Genomic DNA, 27,097 nt, shown 5'->3' on the forward strand with positions numbered 1-27,097 from the left:
TGTCATGGGCAGTTGATCGGTGTGCACTGAGATGAGTAACTGCTGCTTCCTCCTCCTGGATGTTTACAGCCTGGGAGTACTCACTACAGACACCTCCTGCTAGCTGGCTGGGAGACTGTGCCATACATCATAAACACAGTGAGGTTCCAGACTGTCTAGGTGGCTGGGAGATTGTGCCATACATCATAAACACAGTGGGGTTCCAGACTGCCTAGGTGGCTGGGAGACTGTGCCATACATATATCATAAACACAGTGAGGTTCCAGGCTGTCTAGGTGGCTGGGAGACTGTGCCATACATCATAAACACAGTGAGGTTCCAGGCTGTCTAGGTGGCTGGGAGACTGTGCCATACATACATCATAAACACAGTGAGGTTCCAGGCTGTCTAGGTGGCTGGGAGACTGTGCCATACATCATAAACACAGTGAGGTTCCAGGCAGTCTAGGTGCCTGGGAGACTGTGCCATACATCATAAACACATTGGGGTTCCAGACTGTCTAGGTGGCTGGGAGACTGTGCCATACATACATCATAAACACAGTGAGGTTCCAGGCTGTCTAGGTGGCTGGGAGATTGTGCCATACATCATAAACACAGTGAGGTTCCAGGCTGTCTAGGTGGCTGGGAGACTGTGCCATACATCATAAACACAGTGAGGTTCCAGGCTGTCTAGGTGCTGCTTCGCCATGGCCCAGCTTTCCTGTACTTACTTGTCCTTTCCCCCATTCCCTCCTACTCCTGATCAGGGTTGCAGTGCCAACCTGGGCGAGTCACAGCATGGGTGCAGTGCCCAGAGGCCAGATGTGTTAGGTCTCCCTGGAGCTGGGCTTAGAGATGGTTATGAGATGCCCAATATGGATGCTGGGAATCAAACTCAGGTCCTCTGGAAGAGTAGTTCAAGCTCAACCATTGAGCAATCTCTAAGTTATTAAAGTTTTTATGATCAAAACCAATGGCCCTGAGATAAAAATTAATGCTTGTTCTGTTTGCAACAGTAAGGCTTTTGAAGTATTAATCTGCTCTCAGCAATGTTTATTAAAAAAAAAAGCTTTAAAAAAAAACAAGGACTTTGTTTTATTCTTTCTCTAGATAATTTTATCTATACCTAAACTAAATGTTGTATTGTTTTACTAAACTTTTAAAATTGGTGAATGAATTTTAATTTAATTCACTTTATGTTTTCTCATTCAAGTGTGTTGAATACCCACTGCATGTTGAAGATCCTCTTTTTTAATTCCAGATGTTCCTACTAAATTACAGAACGATCACAGAACACATTGATTGTAATAGACAAATATATAAATCTTTATAAAAATTGGCCTAGTACATAAATAACACTAATAAATACAAAATTTAATCAAAGCTTTGGCTTCCTTCTAAAATTTACCTCTTTTAGAAAACATCCATTATCTCCTCATAAGTGCTTGACATCCTATGAAAATTAAGTAAAAACTGTATGAACCATTTCTATTAAAGGAAAATATGTACTGTTATAAGGACTTTAAACTATAAAAACTAACATTCAAAAATAACCACAGAGTCTTCCTCCAAAGATAAAACCAGATGATTTCATTAAAAAAAAAGACATATCAAAGATTGCATTCTGGCTGGAGGAAAAAGACTTCATCCAAGTCCGCCTGACCTACTACTCCTCTGCTTTAAGGTTCATTTGGCAACATATTCAGTGGTCTTCAAAAATGGTGGATAAAGGTTGGCTGAGATAGTACACAGCTTTTATCCCAGCAGTTTGGAACCAAAGGCAATCAGACCTCTGTGAGTTCAAAGCCAGCCTGGTCTACAGAGAGATACAGAGTGAGTTCCAGGACAGCCACAGAGAGAAACCCTGTCTTGAAACCCTCATCCCAAAATGTCTACAAGAACTATGAAGTTATCATTTTAGTTCTATCACTGTCATTAATATTTAGTACATAAAAAGCCAATCTTTTGTTTGTTTTTGTTTTTTATTTGTTTTTGAGACAGGGTTTCAGTGTGTAACAATTCTGCCTGTCCTGGAATTCGCTTTGTTAGACCAGGTTGGCCTCAGACTCACAGAGATCCTCCTGCCTCTGCCTCCCGAGAGCTGGTATTAAAAGTGTGTGCCACCATTCCTGGGTGACAATCTTATTAAAATAAATTTAAAAAACGACTACATTGTTATCTAATTTCCTCTGCACTGTGACTTTCCACTTAGTTTTCCAAAATTATATTAATACCAAAATAATAAAATGGGCTGAATTTACCAACAGTCAACAACAATTATGATATTAAAAACCCATCTTTTGGGTCTAGAGAGATGGTTTGGCCGTTAGCAGCACGTTCTGCTCCTGCAGAGGTCCCAAGTTCAGCTCCTAGCACCCACGTTGGGTGGTTCACAACAACTCACAATTCCAACCCCAGTTGATGTGATGTCTTTGCTCCTGCACTTATTGACACACACATATACACATACACAAATTTAACAATAATAACATAGCCCCTCCATATATAACTGTATAGCTGTAAAATCAAACTAGAGAAATAAGTAAAAAGAAAAGATGGCAGATTTGTTTAAATACTCTAAATGTAAATAAAATAATTCATAGAACACAAATAATTGTAAACTCAAGAGGAAACATATAGTCAATCTAATTTTAATAAATATATATACAAACTTTAGTTGTTTAAATGCTTTGTTTCTTTCATTAAATATCTTCATACTATTGAGCCAGACAGAACTTTTTTTTTTGAGATTGATTTATTTAAGCCAGATGGTGGTGGTGCACGCCTTTAATTCCATCACTTGGCAGGCAGAGACAGGCAGAGCTCTGTATGTTTTAGGCCAGCCTGGTCTACAAAGTGAGCTCCAGGACAACCAGTGCTGTTATGCAGAGAAATCCTGTCTTGAACAACCAAAAAAAAGAAAAAGAAAAAAGAAAAAAAAGATTGATTTATTTATTTAGTATAGTGTTCTGCCTGCATGTATCCCTGCAGGTCAGAAGAGGACACCAGATCTCTATAGATGGTTGTGAGCCACCATGTGGTAGCTGGGAATTGAACTCAGAACCTCTGGAAGAGCAGCCAGTGAGTGCTCTTAACTTCTGATCATCTCTCCAACCTCTTAGACCGAACTCTTGATTATTGATTATTTTTATTTTAGGTATATTACTCTTAATATAAATTAAAATAAAGGAAATCAGATTCTGATCTTAATGACTTTTAATGACACAGTCGAGGGATTCCTTTCTTGACAGCTTTAGCAGCCATTCCTCTCTCCTGAAGACTGCTGTCCTGCCCACTGCTCAGGCGCACGAATCTGCACCCAGGGTACCCGCATCCTCAGAACGAGCTTCCTAGCAATGTAGGACATTTGTTAATGTCATAAACAAGTGGCCCCTGCATTCACAAACTATGACAGCCAACAGAGGGAACTGCAGAGAGAGTCCCCAGAAGCTGTACCCTCCCCTGAACCTCTGCCAGCAACTATGACTGGAAGTTCATTGACTGTGGGCAGGCTGGAATGTTGTGGGCCCACCCAGAGCTTAGTGACATCACTTTGTGCTGTGTTCAGCCCCCTAAATAACCACCCCTTGCCAACCTCCGTGTCCAACTTCTAGTGACTAACAGATAAAGCCGTTTGGGATGGTTAACATCCTAGTCTCCAGCAGTCAAAAGGCTGTGCCATTAGAGAACATTGGAGGTCAGCAGCTGAGATTTCCATACCTCCTGTGATCACTTCCTGTGAGCCACCTACTTGATGTTCTCACCAATGCATTTGAAAATTGACTTGACTTGTGACTTTGTTCTGTTCCTATAAGAGCTTCATCAAATTGTTACATGGAACTGAGACAATCTGAATCTGTGTTCCTCAGACATGATCACTCGTATTTGGCTTCAGAATGAGTTCTCTTTCATCCCCTTTGAGGTAAGAATTGGAGTTTTTGTGTTGATACATGAGTGACTGGGTCTCTATTGATTCGTTATTTCTTTTTTATTTGTTTGTTTTATCTAGACAGGGTCTTACTATGGCTGTCCTGGAAATCACTATGTAGACCAGGCTGGCCTCGAACTCCTAGAGATCTGCCTGCCTCTGTGTCTCAAGCGCTGGCATTAAAGCAGTGGTTCTCAACCTTTCTAATGCTGTGGCCCTTTCATACAGTTCCTCGTGTTGTGGGGACCCCCAACCATAAAAATTATTTTTGTCACTACTTCATAACTGAAATTTTGCTATTGTTATGAATCTTAATGAAAATATTTTTGGAGATAGAGGTTTGTCAAAGGGGTCGCGACCTACAGGTTGACACCCACTTTCGCCAGTACATACGGCATCTTTGTGGCTGGTTTTCCTTTCTGCCTCCAGTATATGGAGAAGTCTGGTTTGACAGAGATGGGCACTGAAGTAGCTGGTCACTACAGTGAGGGTTCCAGTAGACTGAGGCTTATAAGAAGAGTTAATGCCATGGACAGACCAAGAGCGTCATGGTGGAGGCTATGAGGAAGATTCAGGCCCATGTGATAGGGTGGGGAGTAGTGTCCTTTATTATGAGCAATCCACAGCACAGACCTGTAGGCCAGCTCTGAATCTCTGGTAGAGGAGAAGTAGGTGTGTGTGTGTGTGTGTGTGTGTGTGTGTGTGGTGTGTTACATTGCCAAGAAGAGAAGGATCGGGCTGGAGAGATGGCTCAGAGGTTAAGAGCATTGCCTGCTCTTCCAAAGGTCCTGAGTTCAATTCCCAGCAACCACATGGTGGCTCACAACCATCTGTAATGAGGTCTGGTGCCCTCTTCTGGCCTGCAGGCATACACACAGACAGAATATTGTATACATAATAAATAAATAAAAATTAAAAAAAAAAGAAGAGAAGGATCTTGCTAATGTGTGGGAGGGTGCAGGGTCAATGAAGAGAGGTATATTTGGTTAGAGTGTGCCCATTATAAAGGTGGGGAAGGTGCCATTTAAGTCTGTAATCATCCTTTGGGGAAGAATTAGTACAGCAATTGTGAAAACAGAAGGAAAAAGAGGCTGCTTCCGGTGGACATGTCCTGATTAAACTCTAGCCCAAAGCCTGACACTGGCCGGGCAGTGGTGGCACACCTTTCATCCCAGCACTCGGGAGGCAGAGGCAGGCGGATCTTCACGCGTTCAAGGCCAGTCTGGTCTACAGAGCAAGTTCGAGGACAGGCTACAAAGCTACTGAAAAACCCTGTCTCGAAGAACAAAACAAAACAGAAAAGTCTAAGAGTGATGACAAAGCTGTTGTGGTCCTTATCAAAGGGCCTTCCTGTGTGAATTAAAGGACATCTACCACGGGACATGGACTGGAGAGACAGCTCCACCTTGCCTCCTGTACCTACTTAAGGAACTCCCTGCAGAGACCTCCACTCAGGGGAAGCTAGGATTCCTGACTCTGCTGCAGAGAAGAATTTCAGTGACTCTTAAGTTAAATCTCAAAAGGTTGCTAAGAAACCCCCCACTGCTCCTGCTTCTTTTTGGCAAATGAGATTCTAGTGACTTCAGAGATGTCAAGGCTAGGATTACAAAAGATAAAAATCGTAAATCACAGGTCACGGGAATTGCACGAGAAAAGTTTAGGTATGCCTTTTACAGCCATGGAGGGGTCTCGGGAGAGTCCTAGAAACCTGCAGGTTTACATTGGGGGAGGACAAAAGCTGTGTGTGCTCATTCTGCCCGTGTGATTCACTGCCACTTCAGCGTTCTATGTGAAGAAACACTGTCTCTGTGCAGGCAATCTTCACAGCAATTGTTCAGTCGGACTCCGGGGTTCTTTTCCTTCTCTGTGTTCCCGGCATCTTTCCTGATTTCTCTCCTACTGCAACGATGTTTTCCAGTGTGGATATCTGAGTTTAACCCACGTGGAATATATATGCACATACATACATATGTACATATATATATTTATTTGTTATATAGATTCATATATCATACAATTCAGGGAACTGGAAGATATTCTTCTTCCGAGTATTTTTCTGTTTCTTTTCCCTCTTTCTTCTCCTGTGACTCCAGGATGTAGACGGAGTTGGGCTTCATGCTTTCATGGTTGTCTCTTTTAGTTCGGTCATTGTGACCAAATACCTGACAGAAGGTAGAAAGGAATTGTTATGTAACTCCCAGTTCCAGACAGTTCAGTCCACTGCTCTTTGTTTCCAGGAAAACTGGGCTTCCTTTGGGTGTTTCTTTTCTCATTAATAAAGCAATTTAGAAGTGGACTCAGAAGGAAGCTAGAAGACAATTTTATCAGAGGTCAAGAGGGTAGGAGAAAACCCAGGAGCCACCAGGAAGAGACAGATGTCACACCTTTTAAGTCAGGCGTGGGATAAAAGTTGACAGCTTAAACCAGGCCGTGGTGGCACACAGCTTTAACCCCAGCACTAGGGAGGTAGAAGCAGGCAGACCTCTGAGTTCGAGGCCAGCCTGGTCTACAAAGTGAGATTTTGGACAGTCGAGACTACACAGGGAAACCCTGTCTTTGGGGAAAGAGAGAGAGAAAGAACACACATCCTGAGGATGGGAGTGAACTAGTGAGCTGGGCCAAGCTCCCAAAGCATCCATCTTATTAAAAGAACAGATAGGAGAATAATTGCTATTGTTACTTCGTATGAAATTGTTTGTGCTATGGCTACTGGAATATGGTTTCATAGACCGAGCACTGTTTGTATTTTTCAGGGTTTGTTTCAAACATGCGCTGTTTGTTAAACAACACCAGGGTCAGGAAGGGCTTCCAGGTGTACCCTGCAAGTTCACTTTTTTCACTTGTCGATTTTGATGTAGCTTTTTTTTTTGGGGGGGGGGGGGGGGGGCTGGGCATTGAAACAGGATCACTCTGTGTAGCCTTGGCTGTCCTGGAACTAGATATGTAGACATCCTAACCCATCGTAGGGACAAAGGCTTCCTGAAATGCAGGAAGGCTCAGGAATCAGGACTTAGCAGCGTGGGAAAAACTGTTGGGCAAAACCCCATTGTGAGCTCCTGGGCCCGGGGCCTTTGGCCCAGGCAGCCAGGTTGGCCAGGCTTTAGAGCAGAACGCTGAAAGCAAGAAACAGTTAGGCTGTGTCCTGGGGCTGGCCAGCCATAATGGCAGGCAAGTGGAGTGGAGATAAATCCTGCCAAGTGGAGCTTTGCAAAGACGACGCCTGGGAAGGGCTGGGCAGGGTGGCAAAGCACAGAAACCGAAAGTCCGGCCTACAGGATTGGCAGAAGGCTCAATCTGCAGGCGAGGTAGGGAGACCCCACAAGCCTCCCAGCCTGTTTCTGACCCTCCCTAGCCTGGCTCACAAGCTCTACCCAGAGCACAACTCCTGCCTGCTTCTGCCCCTTCGGGAGTCATCCTGGATCAATACAGCTTCCAATTAGAACTCGGTTATTTTAATGGTGGTTTTAAATCGCTGCTTATTATATTGCGAGTTAATAGATTGGAATTCCTTTTTCTTAAGCTCTACCCTGACTCCACTTAAACACTGCTTTGAAAGGCTGGAAAACGGCTTGTTTGGTGTGTAGCCTTAATCCTATACCCAGCAAACCGCCCCCTCCCTTCCGCGGCCCATCTACCCCTCTCCCTGCTCCGCCACGCAAATAAGGGACAGTAAACTTCATTCTTTTTGGCGCCAAGAACTGTATGAGGACAAGACAGCAAGATCATGGAGCACACGTGGAGCGTAGAAGGCAGTGGGAATGTGAGTTTCACAGGTGGAGAAGCAGACCCAAGGATTGGGCCTGGGAGATAGCAGAGAAATGGGAGCTGCCTTGGGACTGCGGGCGGGGCCGCTCGGGTGGTGGGCACACCACCTGGAGGCTGCAGGGCGGAATGCATGCGGGATGTAAGAACTGGCTTTGAAGAGAAACGGTGAGCAGCAAGGGTAGAGGTCACCGAGATGTGGGACCGGGCAGGTAGGTGAGGCTCTCGTCGCCTGGATCTAGGTGAAGTAACCTTAACCTTAAAGAAGGGCGCCAGTGCTGCTCTGGAAGGGTGGGGGAACTGGACCACCTGCGTCTCACTGAAAACCATAGATGCTTGGCGTCTTGGGCGGGAGCCCTGGCTCCAAGCATAAAGGGTCCCCTGGGGGGACTAGTCAGGCGCTGGCACAAACACGTCCCTGGCCCCACCTCCTGCAGATTGGAGGTCTGGTTTCCACCGTGTCCCTGTCCCTGAGGGCCAACTGGAGCAGGTTCACAGTTCCCCTAGGGCTACACAGAAGTGCACAGGTGGGGACTAGCAGCAGCTGCAGGGCGGGTCCTCGCGACCTGAGACTCATCCCGGGTGGGCACACAGAGGAGGCAGCTGTCGCAGGGGGAGCAGGCAGGACTTGACTCCTCAGCCCTTCTGGACGGGGGTGGCGGTTCGATGGTGGCGGGAGTCACATCTGCAATGGGAGAAGGGCAAAGTCTCCCGGGGGCCTCAGGCTGCCTGGCTAAGGGAGGCAGCCAGAAGCACAACTCCAAGGCTCGGGGCTGGTGAAGGTGGCAGAGGAAACTGAGCTCTGCCTCGGGTTCCCAAGAACCCAGCAGCAGCTGATGACCCTGCATCAACACTGCTTCTTATACTAGGAGGAAGGCCCTCCTAAGTCACACAGCCCACCTCAGACACTCAGGGAAGCTGCCAGCTCACCTCTGTGGCTCACTGTTTTCTTGGCCTCAGAGTCCTGATAGGTGACCCCACCTGTGTGACCCCCACGGAGCTTTGTAGGCCTCTGAGCTTGGGCTTCCTGGCTGCTCACGCGTGGGTCCTCTGGCCTTGATCCCTGAAGCAGTTAGGTCTCTAGCATCTGTGGATGTGGAGGCCACTAAAGTCTACTGCCAGCAAGCTCACCTTGGTCTTCCCTGGGAACTGACCATTGCAGGGTGCACACGTGTGAAACTACAACCCCTCAGGTCTGTTTCCACTGGTCTGTGCATCTGTCACTGCACACTGTCATGGCCCTGGGAGTGTGAGACCTACAACTTTTTTAAGACAGAGCCTTGCTATATCTCTGTAGCTGGCCTGGAACTCACTGTGTAGACCTGACTGACCTCAGATTCGGGATGCTCACTCTGCCTCTGGGTACTGGGATTCGAGGCTCTCCCCAGTCTTGGCAAATGATAGCTTGTCCTTACTGCTCAGATTTGGTTTTTGTCTTAGTCAGTGTTCTATTGCTGTGAGGAGACACCATGACCAAGGCAACTCTTATAAAAGAAAGCGTTTAATTGGGGTCTGCTTACAGTTTCAGAGGTTAGTCCATTATCCTCACGGCAGGGAGCATGGTGGCAGGAAGACAGACACGGCCTGGAGAAATAATTTAGTGCTCTACATCGGAATCCACAAACAGCAAGAAAAGAGAACCACTGGGCCTGGCTTGGGCTTTTGAAACCTCAGAGCCCTCCACCAGTGACACACTTCCTCCAACAAGGCCATGCCTCCCAATCCTTCCCAAGTAGTGCCACTCCCTGATGACTAAGCATTCAAATCTATGAGCCTATGGGGCCATTCTCATTCAAATCTCCACAGTTTTGGTTCTTCTACTTCTGTTCCTTCCAAGTACATCTTAGAATCTGTTTGTCTGTGTCTACAATAAGATCCTGCTGGAGCCAGGGATGGTGGTCTACACACAGTACGTAAGAAGTGGAAACAGGAGACAGAAGGAGTGTGAGTTCAAATCCAGCTCCACCTGTGTGTCAAAGTCCAGTCTAGTCTGAACTACATGAGACACTGCCTCAAAACAAAACAAATCCTGCTAGATGTGTTAGCACGACAACTTAGTGGGTAAAGACCCTTGCAGGGCAAGCCAGGTGACCTGAGATCCATCCCCTGAACCCACATAAAGATGAAAGGAGGGAATTGGCATCCCAAAGTTGTCCCCTGACAGCCACGTGAGCATACAGGCAACATGCACCCACACACACATCATAAACCATTGAAGGGGCCCCACTTTCACAATCTTTTAGGGAATTTGGGCATTGTCAATTTGTCTGGCTACTTCCTGCTGAGTGGGGGCGCTGCATTCTTGGAGGTATTTTACATCAACATTTCAGGGGGTCTCAATGAATCAAACCACATAAATTTGCAATGAATCCATAGGTTCTCATCCTCTGTGGAGACAAAAGCAGAACCTCTTTTCCAAAGCATCAAATCCTTAGGCCCATAAAATTATTTTATTGCTACTTCATAACTAATTTTGCTACTGTTATTAATTGTAATGTAAATATCTGATATGCAGGATCTCTGATATGTGACCCCCAAAGGGGTCACAACCCACAGGTTGAGAACCATGGCTCTGACTGAAACTAATGACTTCGGCATTTGCGATGCATAAGGAGAAATGGCAGGAAGATATAGGGGGCTTCCTGGAGCAGGACAGTTCACAGAGATCAACTGCATAGCTAAATGTTGGCTGCAAATAGGCCAAAAATGAAACTGAGAAAACAATTCCATTTTCAACAGCATCGAAAACAATACAATACATAGAAGTAAGCCTAACAGTAGAACAAGGGTAGCACACTTAAACACGTAAAGCCAAGTGACAAGACTGGAGATGTAGCTCAATTGGTAGAGTGCTTGCTAGCATGCCAGGAGCCCTGGGTTTGATAGTGGAGCACTCCTGCTATCCCAGTCCTAGAGAGGTAAGTGATCAGAAGTTCAAGGTCATCCTCAGGTACAAGTTGGAGGCCAGCCTGGGCTACATGAAATGCTGTTTATGAAGAAATAAATCACACAGTATTTCCAGATGTTTAGGTCTAAATCAACGGAGAAACACTCCAGGTACATAGATTAAAAGACTCAAAATGTGGAAAAGCTTCTTTCTCTTGCTGCAGAAAATAGTAACCCAATCATAAAGTTTACATGAAAATGTAAAAGATCAATCCAGTAGACATAAAATAATTTTAACAAAAACAAGTTGGAGGACAGACACTCTCTAACTCCAAGGCTTATTACAAAGCTGCAGTAACAAAAACAGTACTGGCATGAGGCCCAACACAACACACGGTTCCATGATGCATCTACAAATGGTCCACTGATTTCTGATAAAAATACTGACGTGTCTGCTGGAGGAAAGTGTAGCCTTTCCAACACATGGTACCATGACAATTATATGCCCATGTCAGAAGACGAGCTTAGACCCTTGCCTCACACCATGCACGGAAATCAACTCAAAATGAACCACAGACCTAAACAAAGGAAGATGCTTTATGTTGACCTTTTGGCTTCTACATATGTGTGAGTTCATCCAACACACACACACACATCACACCATACACACACAAGACATAGGATCCAAGTAAAAAGGTAAAACATCTGATCATATGTTTTAACAAAGAAGATACATGGAACCCGGTAAGTGGTGGCACATGCCTTTAATTCCAGCACTTGGGAGGCAGAAGCAGGTGGATCTCTGGCTCTGATGCCAGCCTGGTCTACAGAGAGAGTTCCAGGACATCCAAAGCTACACAAACAACCCCCAACTCGAAAGAGAAGAAGGAGGAGAAAGAATAGAGAAGGAGGAGGAGGAGAGAAGATGTAGGAGTGGAGCTGAGTGCGGTGGTAATTTCTGAAATCCTCAACGCTTGCTCAGGAGGAGGCATGAAGAGGAATTTAAAGTTGTCCTTAGTTAAATGTTGATTCAAGTCCAATATGAGCTACTCAAAACCATGTCTCAAAACAGTAGCAAGAAAAGATGACACATAAATATCTTGAAGCAAGCAAGCACACACGTGGGCGCACACACGCACACGCACAGGCTGCTGATATCACTCGCGTTTCACCATTAGAAACACCCGGACTGATACACCCACGCTATCATTCCAGTGCACTAGGCTGGCCCATCATAAGGAGTACAGCAGCAAGTGCTGGCAGAACATGGGGACGGCAGAGCCCTTTTAGCATGCTGGTGGGGAGGTAAAATAATGAGTATCCAGTTTCTTCAAATGTTAACAAACTTGCCATGGAACCCAGCAATGCTTGCTATTTTGTTGTTTGTTGTCTTTTGTATCTACCTGAGAAAAATGCCATGTCCACACAAAGACCAAGCCACAAATATCTATCATAGCTACATACATGACAGCCAATTGCAGAAACACCTGGAATGTGTGGCAGCTGATGAAGGAGCAATCCAAGCATGGTTTATCCCTGCAAGGGGACATTCTTGTCAAAGGAATTACTAATACCACAGTGCGGGCAAACCTCGAAACGCCTGCCTGTGAGAGTGGCCAGACACTGAACTCAACAAGTCGTGAGACTCCATTCAGTGTCCAGAAAGTGTCCAGAAAAGGCAAATCTATAAGACAAGCAAGTGGGCTGGTGCTTGCCTGGGCTGACGGAGGGAAGAGGAAGTGACATCTGCCGGGTCTGGGAGCACGCTGAGGAGATGGAAATATTCTAAAATTGGATGGCGGTGATGGCTGCGCAGCTAGATAAACTTACTAAAATCATAGAGTTGTGGGCGAACTTCTGAAACTGCTCGAAGTGGGTGGATTTTTATAGAATGTAAATCACACCCTAACGAAGTGGTTTTAAAAATACCTTTTTGCAGATTTTATTAGGTTTCTATTTAATTCTCTGAACTGTTTAAAGTGACTCAGAGTATTAGTTTAGGAAGAATTTGCCTTAAAAATAAAAATGTCAGCTATCTGAAAGACATAGCCAGCTCTGCTCTTGTTCTTGGGAATACTCTGGGGAGGAGGAAGGAGGGCACGGTACTCTAGCACATCCTGAGCACCTCGTGGCCACTGCAACCATGTCCATTCTGAGGCTGGGCAAAGCTCCACCGCCCTTGGCCTTCCGAACCACCTCCTGCCTCGCCCCCCTCCCCCAAACCTAAGCGTGCAGCTCTCTCCAACCTGGCCTCCATAACATACTCTCCTTATAGTTGCCTTTTCCACGGATCCCGAGCTCCGCAAGGAAGAGTGCAGCATCTATACAAAGCTTCTCCGGGAACGGAGGAATGGGATCACCTGAGAAGCCCGCATAAGGCTGGGGCTGAGGTCTTTGGTGCATTTCAGAGAAAAGCAGTTTAGAAGGTTACTGGGAGGTAAGGGGTGGACAAAGAGGATGCACACCTGGGCCAGGTTTGCAAACTGCTGGAGCGTAAATCTCCCCACAGCTGTCGGCCAGCAGGGGGCGCCGCTGCCAGCAACTCCGCGATCTGAGTACCCACAGTTCTAAGACTAGGGGTGGCCCCGTGGGAACTAGGGTGGACAAGAACGCTAAGTAACCCGGTGTCCTGACCACGCCCTAGTTCAGCCCTCTACTTTGCCTCAGACTGTGTCCCTCCACAAAGAGGCCCCATGGCTTCAGGCGTGAGACTACCGCTCTGAGCCCTGGATGAAAGAGAACCACCACTCCTCCCTCACCACCAGGGTGAAATATCTCATAGCCAGCCTCGCGCTAGGACGACCCGCAGACCCTGAAGGCAAAATATAAAGCTTTCACCTCCTTTTTATCCATGAGGGCATCAGGTGGAAGAAAGGCTGGAGATGAAGACCTGACCAGCGCCTACAGCCTGGAGCTGTGCTGGCTCTTTCTATTGCAATGCCAACAAACTAGGGTCAGGCTCTGTGTGCCCTGTACGGGAGGTAGGACCTGTGGGTCCCCCTCGCCACGCCCAGTGGTGTCCTGGTGAAACCTGGACAAAGGGTCACTTTTGTCGATCCTCCTTCAGGTCTTATAACAGGCTCAGGGTGCCCACAGCTAATCAGGCCAGCAGGGTCAGGTACCTGCCAGAAGAGGAGGCCTGGCCCAGTTGACCACATAGTGGGGACAGAATGTCCCAAAGGCTAGAGGACAAGGAGGGCGGGGCAGGAGAAGGCCAGCGGACCAGAGCCGGAATCCCCAGTGCCACCCAGGCCTAGAGGACTGATGCCCCCGGATAAGCAGAGTTCTCTGGCCCTAACCAGTCAACACAGTTCAGGCCTGCTCCCTCCTGCTCCCACACACTTGTCCTCGGGTGCTTGGGGGAGGGGCCTCACGTGTACGGGTATCATAGGGCGGGATCTTTCCCAGGCTGTGCAGTCTCCTGCCTGGCTGGGTCAGACTGACCTTCTAACTCCCAAACTATCTGAACCATACCTCCTCCTCCCAGTCTTGGAGAACTGCCTCTCAGGTTATTGTCAGTATTCTCTCTGTCTGTCTCTGTCTGTCTGTCTGTCTGTCTGTCTGTCTCTCACACATACTCACATGTACATACACCACCACCACCCTTGGGGAATATACCCTAAATTTCCCTTTCCCTGAGTTCTCTGGGGGTAGAACTACCAACTGTCCAGGTAGATGAAGTTCAGGATGCAGGGTCCTGAGATGTTCGTCAAACCTGCACCCCATGGGAAGAAGAGATACCTCTGCAGGTAAAAGCTTGTTGTCAAGCGCTATGTCCTGAGCTGGATCCCCAGGATCTTCATGGTATTGGAGAACCTACTGCTGCAAGTTGTCCCCGACCTCTGTATGCGTGCACACACAAATTGGTAAATGTAATAAAATTTTAAAAATTAAGTTTTAGAAATGAAACCTGTACTACAGACAGTCATCAGTGGCCAACTCTATCTCGGGATGCACACTCATGTGGCCCTACTGTCCAGAAGGCTGGCCAGGGTGAAGACCAGGTACACAGTGACAACGGCCCCCACTCTGTGCCAGCCTGTCTTTCTCCCAGCTCCAGGCTGCTCCTCTATAGCCATCTTCTTCCTTCCACCAGATCCCTGGTTAGTTCCCAAGAAACTGCCAACAGGAGTCTCCTCCACATGCTACTTTGCCCTTTGAGTGGGGGAGGGTGAGTCATTGTGACAGCAGTGTCATATGGGGGTGGGAGTAGGAAGAACACTCTAGTATGGGCAGCAGGCTCAGCCTAGGTTAATTCTGCACAGACGCATACATACACGCATGTGCCAGCCCACATAGACAGTTATATTGGGGCACATGCACAAATATATTAAGACCTACTTGGAACCATAAAAAAAAAAAAAAAATAAGTAAAAAAAATATAGGTTCTCACGAGACCCATTTTCATAAACATACGAACATATGGGTACAAACATGTGCACACACAAACAAACAAACGTACTTGGTATTTCACACACCCACTGACACACTCATACTTAAATGCACACACTTTGCACATCTACGTGGACTAACTAACACATACAGAACACAAAGTTACATGCATCCTTTGGTGGATTGACAGATCCTGCTGGCTTTTTCCACAGGAGGCCTCTTCAGGGCCCGAACTGGAGCTAGGCCAACACTGAGACCCAGGCTCTCTCAGATCCAGGCACTGTGCTTAGGTAGGCCCTGCAGGATCCCAGATATGTGTGGTCACGAGCTGCCTGTTCTGCTCCGATCCCACCTCTCAGCAGCAGGACCAGCAGGAAAAGGCATCCCTGGGCCCTGCTTAGCCTTTGCCACTGAGGTCAGCCTCCCTGTCCTTGGACCCTTTCCTCAGCTACCTTGAGTAGAGCAGACTATGCTACTGGAGCACTAGACCAACCAGGAAAGGGGTCCTCAGGCATATGGGTCTTACCTTCTCTCTCCTTAAAGCTTAAGCTATTCTTGGAGCTATGTGTGTTGTGTGTATGTGTGTGTGCATGTGAGTGTGTGTGTGTGTGTGTGTGTGCACGTGTGTGCGTGTGTGTGTGTGCGTGTAAGTATATGTGAGAGAGAGAGAGTTGGGGGGGACTAGGTCCAGCTTAGTAGACCAGGCTGGCCTTGAACTTACAGCAATCCTCCTGCCTCTGCCTCCCAAGTGCGACCACATAGGCCTGGGCTATTGTGAGCACTGGTCTGCTGGTATCCCTTCTCTAGATGTCAGCAAAGCCCCGTCTGTCACATCTGAAAGCATGGCACCAGTTGTGTCTCAGTTACTGCCCTTTGGCAGGCCCAAGTACTAGGAGGGCTATCTGTTTCCCTCCCAAGTGGAAAGAGGGAACATCTGGAGAGCAGACACATGGTCAGTAGATGTTGTCCCCTACTCTTGCTCTTTGGAGACCTGACTAGCAGTCGTGTGTGTGAACTGAGCACCACAGGGCACCTCCGGGCGCTGGCCCTCTACATCACCCACAACAGGAAGAGGAAAAGGTCCAAGCAGAGGCTTGATGTGTTCAAGATACCAAAGTCTTGAGCAGCATCCAGAGCCCAGGACCCCATTGGGTGTCTGAGTTATCTTTGCCTAGGACCCCATTGGGTATCCTAGTTAAGCTTTAACTGTCAACTTGACGTGGCTTGGAATCATCTTGAGAGAGGGGCCAGGTCAGACTGGCCTGTGGTTATGTCTGTGAGGAATCGTCTTGATTGATGGTGGATGTGGGAGGGCTCAGCCCACTCTAGGTGGTACCATTCCTGGGCAGGTGTGCCCGGGTTGTGTTTCAGCTGTCTCTGGCCTGGCTTCTGGCTCCTGCTGACCACTATGTTAGCGTGAGGCCAATAGCCCTGCCCACCCCAGTTGCCAACTGGTCCTCCACTAACAGTGTCGGTGCTGGGAAGTAAGGAGACACCCTTGACCCAGAGAAAGTCAGCTGACCTTGAGTCTCTGAGGATGCTAGACAGAACTAGTCAGCAAGCAACAGACTCCATGGGTTCAGCTTTGAGTTCCAGCTTCAGCTCCTGTCCTGACTTCCATTGGCCCATTGTGACCTGGAAGCGTAAGAAATAAAAGTTGCTTTTGGTTAGAATGTTTTACCACAGAAAGGAAACCAGAACTTTGGGTTCATAGAAACCCCTGCCAAGCCTGGTTTGAGACCCAACACACCTGCCACTCAGAAAGCCTGACAGGAGCCCATTCCCAAGCCTGCCCAAGGCCTACAGAGAAGCTACAGACAACTGTTCTGCCAGATCTAGCCTGAGGCCTTTTATCTGGTACCTTCCTTCTTCGGGTTCCCTGATTAACTGGAATGGCCTGGGAGGTGGAGGGCACCAGCCACAATGATTGACGAGGACACAGAGAAGCACCAGCTCCTCTCAGGCAAACTGTGACAGCTGTCTTCTCTAGGGCATCAGCCACATGCCCATCTTTGAGCAAGAGCCTCAGAATGAAGATAAATCTTTCTGAGCTGTCTCAGTAGCAACAGCCACAGCGCCTTGGGAAGAGACTGTTGAAGCCTCCGTCAAAGGCTGGGTCAAGGGTGTCTCCTTACTTCCCAGCCCCGACACTGTTAGTGGAGGACCAGTTGGCAACTGGGGTGGGCAGGGCTAGTGGCCTCACGCTAGCATAGTGGTCAGCAGGAGCCAGAAGCCAGGCCAGAGACAGCTGGTGCTTCTGAGCTCCTTGCTGCTAAGGAGGCTGCCAATCATACTGCCCTTGGGGCATCTTCCATAGTGGTTCGGTGGAGGCCCTGTGTTCAGGGTCCAGATCTGAGCCTACTTAATTGTTATGACCTAGGGTAGTTAACCTTAGCCTCAGTTACCCCACCTGGTTCGTGCAATGCTAGACAGAAGCAGCCCACCTCAGGGAGGGGGGACCCCTTTGACTCATCCGGGAGGAAGCGTCTACCCCACCCCTTCTAACATTAGAGTCCCACCCCCAGCCCCCAAATAGCCCCTTTTTTCCTTTAAGGCTCTTTTGGGTAGAGTGTTTTACCATAGCAACAAAAAGGAACCGCGAACACTGGCCTGGTCTGGTCTCTAGGTGCTAGGATCATGTACCTGCCACCCAGAGACGCTTTCCTGAAGAGTCTGGTTAGGAAGCAGGCAGTAGCCAGCACTGGAGGAACAGCCCCTGCCACAACATGCCATAGGGAGCAAATGTGGGTCCGTTGTGTAATCAAAGCTCAGGGTTTCAACTAAGGCTGTCTGGCAGTCATGTGTGCCCATCCCAACAGAGGTTCCCGTAGAAAGAGCATTGGAACTGCTGAGAAATCCAGAGCAGAGTTCAGGGATGAGTGAGGCCTCTGGTCTGTCTAACCCACTGCTTGATACTCTCCCAGCCACTTGCCCTGGACTTGGGTCTAGCAACTTTTCTATAGTGCCGTCCCCAAACCCACCTGAGGCTGTGTCCAGAGTCGGACTACTCAATAGCTGTCTGTGGAAAGTCCTGTTCTTCTCTCTAGCAAGGCCAGCAACCAACACCTTCTTCCTCAGATTATCTTCTCCTGGAGCCCCTGTGGGGTGCCACTGATAGGCCTGGGTATCTTGCCAGATGCCGAGGCCTTGGGGTCTCCACAGATTGAAGCCTGTGACTGTGGATCAATGGGTGAGCATACAGACCCTCAACTCTCGCTTGTCCTGTCCTTGCTGCCGTCTGGGAGTACCCAGCCCCTGCCTCAGACAACCTTTTTGGACCAGGCGTGAAATACACATCTGCACCTGGTGTGTCCCTCTAGATCCTCTTCTCTCTTGCTCAGGGCACTTGCAGGCTGGGGTCTGGGTGCTCAGGAGGAACAGGTAAGCTCCCATGGTCTCCAGGAATCACTTCCCTTTGCCACACACAGCTTTGGCATCAAAGCCATAGCAAGACTTCATTTCGGAAGCTACCTTGGAGACCGTCCCTGCTCCCGCCTTCCTCTTTGGGAATCATCCTGACTTTAGGCCCAGTAGGTGAGGAGACAGAGGAAGCGGACCCACAAGGGTCAGGAAGAGCATTCTTGGGGCCAAATTTCACCCCCTCATGGGCACCCAACGGTTGTGCTGGGACCTGGTTGGGGCCTAGTCATGTTCACACCAAGCACCCTGCACAAGATGCTAAGTGTCCTGCAGGGTCAACCTGCAGAGCCTGACGGAACGGTCCTAAGGATGTCTTTAAGCCAGTCATGTTGACTGAAAGTTTTAAGATGTGTAGCTTTAAGGACCTAGTGCCAAAGGAAACCACGTGAGCCACCAGATGATGCTACAGAGGACCAGCCGAGGTGCTTCTGCAAAGCGGAGAGCTCAGAGCTTGGCAATTTTCCTGTGGGGAGAGGTGGAATGGGGAGAGGGAGGAAGAAACCCAGGAAGCTGTAGCCTAGAGGAGGCAGGAGCCTAGCGGGGTATTTGAGGCAGTCTGCCCATTCTGCCCCCACTCCAGATATACTGCAAGGCCAGCAGTTCAAATTCAGGAAGGACTGGAGTCTAGCCAATAACTACAGGCATGTCCTGGTCCCGAGGAGTTCATTGTACCAGGCTTTAGACTCTGGATGGGTTCTGTCTCAACAGAAGAGAGCATCCTATAAATATAAGGGGCCTGAGCAGGCAATGACCTTCCTTCGCCCTCCACAGAGTCTCCTGCACTGAGGAAGAGGAGGCTGGGGAGGGTGCTGGAGGCCTGCTAGTTCCCGATGGCCCCCTGGTGTGTCCTACAGGTACTAGTGTAGAGGAAGCATATACACCTTGTCTCTGCCCCCAAGCTGCCAAAGGGTTGCTGCATTCTTGGAGGAGGGCCCTATCTACGGGGAAAGGGCGCCAACACCCACACCCAGCTATCCAGGACCTTAAGACACAGTGAATTGAGCTTGGCTTTACTTTCTCCCCAGGGAGATACCAGACCTCACTCAGGATCTCCAAGGTCCAGAAAGCAGAGGCTCAAGTCCATTGCAGCATGTGGGTCGCAAAGATCCTGATAGGGCAATGTGTTGGGAGCCCCAGACAGAGAGCCCAGGGGTGGGGTGGTTTCTGAATCTTTCATTGGACCTCGTGCACTGAGTAGTCTGGGGCAGCCAGACACTGCAGCAGGCCAGGCTTCCTGGACAGCATGTGCTATAGTTTGGGTTTGGAGTGGCTCCAAAAGCCCTTCTGTTTAAGGCTTAGTCCCCCAGCTTACTCCCCACTGGGAGGTGGTAGAGCTCCCAGGAGGTGGGGGAAGTAAGGTTACTGGACACAGGAGCTTGAGGGGATTTTGGGACCTCAGACCCATTCTGTCTGTCTTGTTTCCTGGCCACCACAAAGTAAACAGGAGCTATGTACCCCTTACCACCTGGCCAAGAGCAGTGGGACACACAGTTAGGGAGTAGAACCTCTGGTACTTTGTACTGGAAGCCAAAACAAACCTTTGGTCCTTCTGTTTATCGGGTGTTTTTGTCAGAGTGATGGAAAGCTGAATAACATTCCTGGCATTCCAGCTCCGGAATTCTGCCGGTCCTGGATCTGGGAGCTAACCCTGGAGGCTTCTCAGAATCTCATTGTGGGTGTGGCCCATTTACCAGAACTGCCCACAGGCCCTACACCCTGGGCTTCTATTGATGTGTGGTGCTGCCTCACTGGTAGGATAAAAAGAGGCTCAAGGCAGACCAGACCTAAACCCCCTTCTGGATCCTAAGGGGTTGCGTTGAAGTAATCCCACCCCCACCTTGGTCTGTCATCTTTCTGCTGGAAAACCAGTACATTGGAGTCAGCCTAGAATCCTATGCTGTCACCCAGGGTCCTGACACTATCCTACTCCTTTGCAGTTTCCAATGGGCTAAGGCAGAGGGTGTGTGTGTGTGTGTGTGTGTGTGTGTGTTTGTCCTATTCTGCTGTCTATACAAGATTCTTGCCCCTCTGGCTTTCAGTATCCCCAGGAAAACCAAGATAGACTGGCAGCCCTAGCCTGAAGGAGTTGAAGCTGGAATGGCTTTGGTGACTACTGGGCAGTCAGCAACTCTCCAGGGACAGATTGAGCTAACAGGATAGGGGAAGGGGTGTTCAGGTATCCCCTACCTCCACCCCCTTGGCCACCAGTGCCCGCATCTTCAGCATCTTTTAAACTTGCCAGCAGCCACTTACTGTCCCCTGTGTCTGCTCTACCTCCATAGCACTCCTGGATAAGCTGCTACATACTCAGAGACCCCCTGGTCTTCGGGAAAGCCTGGAGGCAGTGTTCCCTGGATTTGCAGGACTTGTTCCCCAGAGCAGAGCAGAGCTCTGATTTCCTGATTCTTGTCCAGGTTCTGCCATTGGGTCTCTGTGGAGGTCATAGATTCAATATGGCGGCATTGGGCATTTCATGATTGCCATCTGCTGCTGTTCCCCATCCTAGAGGTGAAAGACTCCTAGGACGAGCTCTGCCAGTGGTGTTAGCATGTGCCAAGGTCAATGTGTTGTTCTGGTGTGCATCCCACCAGGTAGGGGCCTCCTCCTCACCTCTGCAGCAACCATCAGCAGCACCCTCTTGGAGCACAGATACATATAGGGAAGGGCTGAAAGAGGCTGACAACTCTCATTGTCCTACTCAAATTTCTCTTTTCCTTCCTCAAAATGCTCTGGCTGAAGGACCTGACAGCTAAATGCATGGAGGAAAACCAATCTCGCCAGGGTTTGACTCAGGATCCTGCCGAGCTCAAGGAGCCATGGCTGGTCAAGTAGGTGGGCAGATGCAGGCATGGGTATCCTTGAGGTGACCGATGGTGATAGTGTTCAGATGATGGCCCTAGCATCCTCAGCCAGCAAGTAGGGGCCATCTCTGCGGAGCCTGGAGGCTGTGGAGGTGCCAGGCTCACTTTGTGAAGCTCAGTCTGGTAGTTGGTTCTCTGGAGAAATGGGTAGCAATGATACCCCCAATTCATCTGCTCTAGAGGGCAGGCTAGAGACTTTATTTCTTCCACTCCACTTTCCAGAGGCTTCTGCTGTGTTGCTGCCTGGGGCTTAACAGGTGGTAAGGCATCCAGTGGCTTCCCAAGACTGGGCACTGTCCACCACTGACCCATTTTTACACCTGGACAAGGATCATGGCTGGCTCCCCCCCCACACCTGTCAGGCCACGGCTCAATGCTGTTGGTACACCTCAGCACACCCTGTTGTACTCAACCCTACCTACCTACACTTTCACCAGTGATTGTTTTGTCCCATCCTCCCTGGCAAATTTCTACTCATCCCTCAGAATATCCAGCAGGCTTGAAGGCAGAATGCCACTCACAACTACAGGAAAAAGACTGTTTCCCTCCCTAAGGGCAAAGGCTACACCCACCAAACGCCTCTAATGGTCCAGCCTTCTGTCTCTGGGTAGAGAAAAAGGTGACAAGGGACCCTCTTGGCTAGCCACAAGGCACTAGGCTGCCCCCACTGCCCAGCTGACAGAGGCTCAGCAGTAACCTGGAAGGCTACTCAGGCCCCCAAACTCTTCAGAGTCCCACCCTGGATCCCAGTCCAATAAACACAAGATATCCATTATATACCAAAACATTTAATTGAAATACCTGTATAAAAAAATATGATTTTCAGACACACTTTTGAACTTAAACAACTCCCATCCCTGATGCCTACTCACATCAGGGTCACAAAAACACAGCTGCTAAAATAAATTAAGGGCTTGAGACTCTGTCCCCCACCCCAGCTTTCAGAGCCAGCAAGCAGACTGTACAAGGTCAATAATTTAAAACCCACCCCCCAGTGCAAAGGTGCCCAGGGTGGCAGGGTCCCCTACTTCCCTTAAATTAGCCACTGTACAAGTTCTTCCTCCCACAGACTTGTGGGCTGGGGACCTACTCCAGATGCAGGAAGCAGGATGGGTTCTGTGGGCTGCACGGCCACCCTTGACTGTCCTGTATACACCCCAGGGGCCTGGAGGAGGTGGCTGTTTGGAGGAAGTAACCTCAGCAAATAAATTAAACAATAAATAGCCCCAGCAGGGCAGGGGCGCCCTCCAGGGTGGTCACACCATAAATAAGAGACCCTGGCACGCCTAAGTTGCGTGCCTGGGGTGGCAGATGGGCACCAGTAGCCCAGCCGTTGCATTGCTTGTGCAGACATGCCCAGACGAACACATGAGACTGGAGGGTGGAAGGTGGGCACCACAAAGGTGCTCCATGTCAGACACAGTTGGTCAGGAAGGCTGCCTCCAAGATGCAGCAGCAGGGTAGGGGTCTCTGGTTCAAGTATCCACCCAAGGCAGGCGGGACCTTGCTTAGCCCGCAGCCATCTTTGGACAGAAGAGCTCAAGAAAACCCAGGCCCTGTGGAGCAGCGTTCAAAAAGGCACTCAAAGCAAAGGAAACAGGCCCGGTGCCGAGAGCAAAGGTCACCAGGGGTCAGAGGTCACTGCTTTTGCAGGAGACATCCCAGGCAGAGAATGTTCATTCTGGGAGGGGGCTGGCTAGGCTGAGCCCAGGCCCCCAGTGTGGAGTTCAGGTTCCTCCTCCTCACAAGCTCTCACTGCTGGAAGTGGTGCTGGCTCCGTCATCAGTGTCCAGAGCACAGAGCCGAAGGTCACAGTTTTCTGGAACGCTCCCCTCTGTCCCCAGCATCCAGGGGTGGGCAGCAATTTGGTCCAGTGAGGGCCTCTCTGAGGGCCGCAGGGAGAGACACCACTCAATGAGCTGCTGGCACTCTGCAAAGAGAACAGGGGTCAGAGTCCTACCACCGCACATCCCTGCTCACAACCCAGGTCTAGGCTATACAACACACACCTGGGGAGACCCTCCTCCGGAAAAACAGCCTGCCACGCAAGATTTCCTCGTCCTGCTCGAAGGGAATGTCCCCACACACCATGTCATAGAGCAGTACACCCAGAGACCACACAGTGGCAGAGCGTCCGTGATAGCGGTGATAGCGGATCCACTCTGGGGGGCTGTACACACGAGTGCCTAGGAGAAGAGTCGGGATTAGTAACAATTAAGATATATAATGGAAGCTCGGCCGCACGCACTGGGCGCCCGCCCTCATTAGCTCGCAGCCTGCCTCCACTCTGGCCTCCCGAATCTTGCTTGTCATCACCCTGGAAAAACCCCAACACAGCAGCAGGCGGGGCTCAGGAAAGGAGGGACGTGGCGGGCAGCGAAAGGGAGGTGAAGGCCCACCCCCAAAAGGCCCCACTGCAGGAGCACGTCACATGAGCTCCGGCTCCGGTTTCACAACAAACAGATACAAACGTAAGCTACAAGGAACCAGGCCGGGTGTTCCAGCTCCTCCCGCCCCGGCTTGACTGCTCAGCTCTGCATGGCCAGGGAAAGGGAGGAGAGGAGCTCGGGAAGAGGAGGGGCGGGAGAGACGAGGAGGGAGGAGGCGTGGGGGAGCCCCGGCTTCCCCGCGCTCCGCAATGCGGGGATTTCTACTGCGGCGCCCCCGCGCTCCGCAAGCACGCACGCACGAGAGGGAGGCCCGCGAGCGCCCTCCCCGACACAGGGAGGGGCCAAGGCGCCGAGGCGGCTGGCTGTACCCTGCGTCACGCGCGCACCGCGGGTCTCCCTGGCTGCCACCCACCGTCCCCAGACCCTGCGCCCTAACACCACAGAGGGCTACCCCGGTGTCCCCACTCGCCGCCCCCGCCCCGCCCCCACCCCCCGCAAGTCCGACGCGGCGCGCGGCCGCCCAACAGTCGCCGGAACGCTACACCACCCTGCTTACCGTCAAAGTCAGTGTAGACCGTGTCCTTGAGCAGCGCGCCCGAGCCGAAGTCGATGAGCTTCAGCTCGCCCGAGCGCAGGTCCACTAGCAGGTTCTCGTCCTTGATGTCGCGGTGCACAACCCCGCAACCGTGGCAGTGCCGCACAGCGGCGAGCACCTGCGCGAAGAAGCGGCGCGCCAGGGGCTCGTCCAGGGCACCGCGCTCCGTGATGAAGTCGAAGAGGTCCTGTGCGGGTTCCGGCCGCTCCAGCACCAGCAGGAAGCCGTCGGGCCGCTCGAACCAGTCCAGCAGGCGGATGACGCCGCGCGCGCCGCCCGCCGCGCCCACCTTGCGCAGCAGCACCACCTCCAGGGGCACAGCCACTCCGCCCTGGGGGACAAGGCGGTCAGCGGACAAAGCCAAAGCGGCCCGCGCCTGCCCGCACCCGCACTACCCGCACCCGCACACTTACGAGGCTACCCCACTCGGTCACCCGCTCCTTCACCACGTGCTTCACGGCCACCTGCGGGGGGGAGGACGACACGCGAGCGGTCAGCCGGGTGGCAGAGCGTGGCCAACGACCACGCGGGTGCGCCTGGAGCCCCGACTCACCGGGAGTCCGTCGGCGATGCGGCTGCCCGAGTAGACCGTGCCGAAGCCCCCGCTGCCCAGCACAGCGCCCACCTGGTATACCTTCTCGAAGCTCTCCTTGTCCGCCTTGGCTGTGGGGGACACGCAATCCGGTTGGTGATGGCCCAAAGCCCCTCCAGCCATCGCCCCGGCCCCCTCCCCGGCCCCCGCACGTACCAGGCTGCAGGATTTTCACCGGGAGGTGGTCCACGCCGCCAGGCCCGCAGAGATGCGCCAAGGAGCCGAACTTAGACAGCAGCATCGCGGGTGGCCTCGCGTGCGGTGCCGCCTCTGACCCGTCCGGCACGGACGCGGGAGGGCGGTCTTCCCGACCGCAGACAGCGCGGCGGATCCCGCGGCCCCGAGGCCGAGCGCTCAGCGAGGCAGCCGCGCGGCGCAGTTGCCCGGTGGCCGCGCGAAAGCACGTAGACGGCAGCTGGCCGAGCGGCTCACACGCCCCGGCCGCCTCGCCCCGGGGTTTTGGACTACGGAGGTGCGTATCCTTCCGCGAAGGCGGGGCCGCCCGAGGCTCCGCCCCCTCCGCCCGAGGCTTGCTTTGCTGTGCTGCTCTAGTATCGCAAGGCGTTGCTGGGAAAGCCGGACGTTCCCTGTCGGTTTGTCAAGGGCCCGTGGCGCGCGGGGACGGCGACCCGTCCGGACTAGCTTGCCGTAGTAGAGTCGCGGAGGCGCACGGCGTACCGCGGCTATCCACACCACGCTCACTCGCCCTGCGCACGCGCAGCTCGCGCGCGGGCGGCGGCCCCTCTGCCTCGGGCAGCGCGGGCGGGGCCGCATAAGCCAATGAAAACCGAGGTTTTGAAAGGACACGGGGACCCAGCCAATGGCGACGCGGGGCGGGGCCTTCCGAGCCTCACCCCCCCCCCCAGGCCGCGCAAAGGAAGGTCACTCTCCGGCTCCGCGAGTTACGCGTGTTCTTCCCCCGCTCTCCGTGGGCGTGCATTGCGCGTGGAGCACGAGGAGCCAGCTCCGTCAAAGAGACGGAAGTCCGGGAGGACACCCATGCGGAGGCCTTCGCTGACACTCGCCTTGTATGCGTCACCCAGTGCTCGCGCGCCACGGTGCGCACGTGGCCGGCCGAGGGAGAAAGCGTCGCCCTCAGACCTTTCAGCCCAGCCCCACCTCCCTATAGCACGCCTTGTGTTTGCCCATCATCTGAGCTCAGCCCTCATGCTCCTAGCTGGGTACCTAGGGTAGCCTGCCTAACCTCTAGATCCTCTGCCCTGGGGGCCTGCCCCTCCGCTTTACAGCAACCTGACAAAGTGTCCATCGGCTGCCCACAGCTACCAGTTGGGCTTCGTTGATGACTATCATGTCCTCAGTACCCTTCTGAGCAGTCCCCGTGCCCTTTTTAAGGCACTGATGAAACTGGACTCTGCTGTTGTTGACCCCAGGCCAAGTCACTGGCCCAAGAGCAGCCCAGGACTTGGCGATGTCAGTGGTCATCTGCCGGTCTTAGCTGAATTGTGACAGGTTGAGAGCAGGGAACTAAACATATTTACCGTTGCTCCCCGGACGATAGATAGAAGTCTAAACAATTCAGCTGATTTTCCAGGGGTAACTGGAGCCTGACCTCTCACTCCTTCACTTGTCATTGTCCCTCATGTCACAGGCCACTCTGGAACCCTTCTGAGGTGCCACCTGTCTTGATCCAATCCAGGGCCCACCCAGTTTCCGTACCCCCACCCCCACACACACACATACGGGTCTCAAGTTCTTGGAGCTCCCTCTGGCTCTCCTCTAAAGAGCTTCCAGGCACTGGCCATATCTGTCCAGAACACCTGCAGCACCTACCAGTAGGATTCACAGGGTGGAGAGTCTGCCTATGGATGCTTTCAAAGGACCAGCTAACCAACAGGACCTGTCCTTCTCCAGGCCAAGACAGTCTGGTTGTATTGGACCCCAGACTTTGGAACCGGGAAGAGAGGCGAAGAGTGTTCCAGAGCTCTCTGGGTCTAGGTGGATAGTAAATTTAATGGTAAAGAGTGGCTGGGGTTCCCCCTGGTCCCTCTCTAGTGACCCCCTACCCAGCATGTGAACATCTAAGCCAGTTCTCTCCAGATCATCCTGGTCTTCAGGTTGGCTAGTTCCTCATAAAGTCAGCCTTACAAGACCAAAACTGAGGAGGATCACCGCATCCCTGCTCCCTAAACTCCTGAGGGGTGCTCTAAACACCTTGAATTTCCTCAAACTACCAGCAATGAGGAACTGCTCCTCAACGGTGCTCAGTCACCCATAGCTCCTCTCCCCTCACTTTGAAGGTAGGCTGAAGATCCCTCGCAGTCCTAGAGGG

General features: G+C 51.2%; 1 protein-coding gene and 1 long non-coding RNA gene across 2 annotated transcripts; both read right to left on the reverse strand.

The window, feature by feature from the left end:
- Positions 1 to 16,552: 16,552 nt before the first annotated feature.
- LOC121461105 lies at positions 16,553 to 19,448 on the reverse strand. Its single transcript, XR_005976156.1, has 3 exons — positions 19,408 to 19,448; positions 17,931 to 18,125; positions 16,553 to 16,584 (listed from the first exon to the last, which is right to left on the reverse strand). It is a non-coding gene; the product is annotated as an uncharacterized LOC121461105 (long non-coding RNA).
- Positions 19,449 to 22,002: 2,554 nt separating this feature from the next.
- On the reverse strand, positions 22,003 to 25,526 carry Pim3 (Pim-3 proto-oncogene, serine/threonine kinase). Its single transcript, XM_041672494.1, has 6 exons — positions 24,964 to 25,526; positions 24,769 to 24,878; positions 24,629 to 24,679; positions 24,177 to 24,546; positions 23,240 to 23,416; positions 22,003 to 23,160 (listed from the first exon to the last, which is right to left on the reverse strand). The coding sequence occupies exons 1-6, from the start codon at positions 25,046 to 25,048 to the stop codon at positions 22,973 to 22,975; spliced, it is 981 nt and encodes a 326-aa protein (XP_041528428.1). The 5' UTR covers positions 25,049 to 25,526; the 3' UTR covers positions 22,003 to 22,972.
- Between the last annotated feature and the right edge of the window lie 1,571 nt (positions 25,527 to 27,097).

This window comes from Microtus oregoni, unplaced genomic scaffold (genome assembly GCF_018167655.1).
Source record: "Microtus oregoni isolate MIOR12 unplaced genomic scaffold, Mior012 000022F_ref0000154, whole genome shotgun sequence".
Lineage (NCBI taxonomy): Eukaryota > Metazoa > Chordata > Mammalia > Rodentia > Cricetidae > Microtus > Microtus oregoni.

Bases quoted from the DNA above. Each gene is read 5' to 3' on its own strand.
- Pim3 (XM_041672494.1), bottom strand. From the start codon at position 25,048: ATGCTGCTGTCTAAGTTCGGCTCCTTGGCGCATCTCTGCGGGCCTGGC. The intron at 24,879-24,963 runs GTACGTGCGGGG...TGTCCCCCACAG, and splicing joins GGTGAAAATCCTGCAGCCTG to CCAAGGCGGACAAGGAGAGC. The intron at 23,161-23,239 runs GTGTGTGTTGTA...TTCTCTTTGCAG, and splicing joins CCGGAGGAGGGTCTCCCCAG to AGTGCCAGCAGCTCATTGAG.